The following is a 4837-nucleotide window of genomic DNA, read 5'->3' on the forward strand; positions in this document are numbered from 1 at the left end:
ATGTGATGTATATTGCCCCTCTATTCTTATTTTCCATAACTTGCATGTACTTCTGTATTTAATACAGTGTATACATCTTGTGTTTATCCATTCCACATTAAAACAATAGTCATTTAACATGTTTAATTCCACTATGTATGTGATGTACATTACCTTTATGTAGTCATTCAAATTCTTTGTTTGTAAAGCTTTAGTTAAAAATAATTGACATACTCAAATTACCTTTGAGTTTGACATTTATTGGCTTATCAGAATAAAAATATAATTCATGGTTGCCAGCTTAAGTTTCATTTAGTGAAAAAAAACCAGCATAAAAATGCCTTCTATTATGTACAATACACCTTAAAATTATGGCTACATGACCTTGAATTATTGCTTAAATAATATTTTAACGTATTCAATTTACAGAAATACATACTTCTTCACTGCTGTTTCATTTCTTTGATTCATGCTTGATCGAATAAAACTTCAATTTTCATACATGCATTCAGTCCCTGAAAAATAATCAGCATACTGGAGAATGTTACATGCAATGCTGTTAACAATGGTTAATGTGCAAATCAACGGGAAAAATTATTAAAAGTGTGTAAGCACAATGGCTCGAACCAAATAATCTTGTGCTTGTGTTGTGTGTTATCTGCTTTTCCACATATTTGTGCAAGCAAACAAATACTGGCAAACATTAATGAACTCTCAAAAGTCAGATACAACATGTACAACATGTACAACATTGTACATGAAGGGAAAACAAATGTATGGTTTCAAGTTGGACCTTTTATTCTGCATTGCAATATTCAATTTCTTATCAGGAAACCTAGTAATTATTTCTGAATTTACAGTTTTATAAATCATATGATATTTTTTAAACTAGTCATTTTTAATAAAGCCTTTCATAGCTTGACCTGTAATTGCTTTAGCTTTTATTAAGTCTTTGAATTAAGCACAAGACCGCCAGCCTCTAGCCTGTGAAAATCTTTTCTGTTTTTCTTGATTTTTGTGAATTTTGTAATACAATCTTTAGAAAAATGTGGAGATTAATGAATTTGGTCCAAGAAATGCCAAACCACAATTTATAAAATTGAGAATGGAAATGGGGAATGTGTCAAAGAGACAACAACCCGACCATAGAAAAAAACAACAGCAGAAGGTCACCAACAGGTCTGCATATTTACTACTTTAGGTTTTTGAAGAAATGTTGTTGCATTGGCAATCTTCTTATGTTTTAATATTACCATTACATACATACTGAGATTGATAATTTTCTAGATAACTTTAAGAGACATTGTGTCAGTCATGACAGTCTTAAGCCAAGGACAGACATACAAAAACCAGGTGTGATCTCATGCTGTTTTTTAATTAACGTTACCTGAATCAAGCTACATGTGTCGGAGCATGATATTTATTTTAGATATATATGTCAAATATGAATAAATTACTTAAAAGATAAACTGTTAGATAACATAACCGTGATAACTATAAACCTTGTTTACAATTAGGTAGTATTAGAAATTTTGCTTCTTTCAAAGGTACTCACAAATACTATCCAAACATTATGCCAAAGGGGAGAAAGAAAATATTATTGATATGATTGTTTTTAAAATAAAATTGAGCTTTTTCTGTCTGATTTTCTTCATCATATATTTGTACGTTGGGACATTTCTAAAATGATAATTCTAATTTTCTGTCATGACTAGTACTTACTGTTGAGCATACATAAAATTGAGAATGGAAATGGGGAATGTGTCAAAGAGACAACAACCCGACCAAATAAAAAACAACAGCAGAGGGTCACCAACAGGTCTTCAATGTAGCGAGAAATTCCCGCACCCGGAGGCGTCCTTCAGCTGGCCCCTAAACAAATATATACTAGTCCAGTGATAATGAACGTCATACTAATTTCCAAATTGTACACAAGAAAATAAAATTAAAATAACACAAGACTAACAAAGGCCAGAGGCTCCTGACTTGGGACATTTTTACATGTATGAATGTAATCCTCTGATAAAGATTATTAATTAGGTGAGTTAAAACATTTCAAAAGGCAATGGGTTGAATTTAATTTTCAAGCAGGTCACATACATTGTATTTACAAATGTACAACTGAAAAAAAAATGTTTGTTTATCTGCTTTTTACCCAACCTAATGTCCAAATTACATGTACATACAATTTTGATTTGACAATAAAAAGAAATTGTATTTCAAAATTTCAGAACTCAACATGCTCAATTTGTTGGAATAATATCGAATTTTGATTTCGTGTAATTAGATTAATATACATGTACATGTATGTGTGTTACTGAAATATATTAGTCATCACTCATCACACATTATATACATGTACATGCGTATGTCAGCTGCATGTTAATGTACAATGTACTTGAACATTTTTGTACATGAATTTGGTACATGTAAGTCACTGAGTTGTTAAACAAACATTTTTTTTAACCATTCAATTAAAATCAATAAATAAATTACCTTTTGATCACACAGGTTGTCAAACAGGTTGATGCTTATAACTCTCTGCACCTTACTCAGTTCATGATTTCTGCCCTGTGCAAGAACGGAATACAAAAATCCAATTCTTGGAGTTAGAGATGCAACTCGTTCTACTTTAGTATTTTGTTCCAAACTGGCAGGGACTAAAAATGTCAGCAAAACATCAACAAGAAGAGGGATTTCTGTCACTGCCTCATTTACAATACTGTCCCAAGTAAACTTTTTTAAGTCTTCAAAATCCTTTGTCATTAATGTGCTTATTTTTCCATGCTTTCTGTTTTTCAAAATATGTGTTCTTTTTACAACTCAGATAACAGTTCTTCTTTCACAAGAGTTTTAATTTCAGTAAATTGTAATATGGTGTTAACCAAAGTTTTCCGTGATCTTGTTGGCAAAACAGAAATAACAGTTGAGAATTCCTCAGAAGACAAAATGTCACACATTTCTGGTTGTTCGAATAATTTCTTGTGTAAATTGTTATTTTCTGTTGTTTTCAATAATGATTCAATTTCTGAAGCTTTTTTTTTTCTTTCTGGAACATGCTTTCTTTCTGTTGAACTTCTCTGAAGTACTGCTTGCATAGTTGTGCTCTTGAAGTGGCAACTCATCATCATGTTTTTTGCTTAATTTTAATTCTGAACCTCTGTTTTCTGGTTTTGGAGTTGACGTTATACTGTAATTTAAATAAAAAATATACATATAAATAATAAGGTAAAATATCAATTTAAAATATTCAGATACATGTACACTGTAAATTTACACACATCATTCAGACATGACAGGTCATGCAGCTATTACATGTATATAAAAAAAATATTTTCTGTATTAGGTTCAAATAACATAATGAGATGTGGTATGAGTGACAATGACAAAACTCTCCATCCAAGACACAATGTATCAAAAGTTAGCAATTATAAGTACCACCTTCAACAAGGAGCCTTAACAAAATTGCTCACACCGAACAGCAAGCTACATTGTATAAAGGTTAACATGCATGACTGAATTACACCATTATTGTCCGAATAACACTTGTACTGACAGAATAAGACTCAAAACTTTAATATTAACACATACATTGTATTGGTGACTTTTAAACATTGATTAAAAGGGCCCCAAAGTGAACAGGAAATTCAAGTGTTTAAACTTTGAGGGGCTGGACAGTCCCCTTTATCTAAGAGGGATATCATAGATGCAAAACTGTAATATTAAAGAATTGAACTTACCATTTACTTTGCACTGTACTTTTGTTGATGTCTGCTATGGTGCCAGGGGTTGTACTATAACTCTGGAAACTTGTTTTTGGAAGAATAGGTGTTAATAATGTAACGTATCTAGAATCTGAAGAGTTAGAAAAACTCAGCCTAGGAGTTTTTGGGATCACATTGAGCACAGAACTGTCATTTTCGTTATCCTCCGTAATTATGCTGCATGTTCCACTATCTGGAGTATTTGGGAAAAGTTCAGTTTTCGCTCTTACATCTATCGACTCACTCCGTCTTTTTGTTGCCTTAGATAAATGTTCTGACATGCAACGTTTACCACCTACTAAATCTAACTTTTCATTACATTTTGAACGAAATTCTGAAACTTGTTTGTCTATACTCAGTAGTTTTCTTTCACAGTTTCTACAAACGACACCTTCTAAAACATCTATTTCGCCGCATTTCAGAAGCAATGTTGACAAATTTTTCTTAAGACCAGCATCAGAATTTAGGTGTCTCCAAGTCGATCCATTTGGTAAATTAACAATCTTGCAAACAGTACATATATTCTTTCCAATTTTACGAGGAGTCATAAATACTTGTTCGGCGCCATTTTCAATGTTTATGACTATCAACTCTCGTAATTAACGAGAGATAACGGTACAGCCTTAATCGTGGCTGTCTTATATTAGCGCTGACCTGTTGTTTGTGTAGATAAGATTGAAACAACAGCAGGGGTCCAGTTAACTCTCACATAGGTTATTTGACTTATCTGACGGATCCTATGGGTCACCGATCACCGATCACTCATCGATCAGTCAAACATCCGTCACCGATCATTCACCGATCAAGTCAAGTTTACGTGAAATAGTAACGCCTAAGGTTGCAAGTACTGAATGGGTAGGTATAGGATGACATCGCCTTGGTGTGTCTTTTCTATTGTTATCCAAAATTTGTCTTACAGGCTTGTTAGACAGATATAGTCCGAACTATTGGCGATTCTTGCTAGATCTTGACACATCACATGACACAGAAATCTTCGAATTTCACCCTCCCCCTTTTTTGATAAAAACCGCTCCAAGGGTATTTTCATACGCTTAACGATTTCACAACATTCAAAACATTACCCGGACTACTCG

General features: G+C 32.8%; 1 protein-coding gene across 1 annotated transcript; it reads right to left on the minus strand.

The window, feature by feature from the left end:
- Positions 1 to 3000: 3000 nt before the first annotated feature.
- LOC139500126 (uncharacterized) lies at positions 3001 to 4415 on the minus strand. The gene is made up of 2 exons (XM_071288863.1): positions 3720 to 4415; positions 3001 to 3169 (listed from the first exon to the last, which is right to left on the minus strand). Exons 1-2 carry the CDS (start codon positions 4289 to 4291, stop codon positions 3001 to 3003), a joined length of 741 nt encoding a protein of 246 aa, XP_071144964.1. The 5' UTR covers positions 4292 to 4415.
- Between the last annotated feature and the right edge of the window lie 422 nt (positions 4416 to 4837).

The sequence above is a fragment of the Mytilus edulis genome, chromosome 13 (genome assembly GCF_963676685.1).
Source record: "Mytilus edulis chromosome 13, xbMytEdul2.2, whole genome shotgun sequence".
Classification (NCBI taxonomy): domain Eukaryota; kingdom Metazoa; phylum Mollusca; class Bivalvia; order Mytilida; family Mytilidae; genus Mytilus; species Mytilus edulis.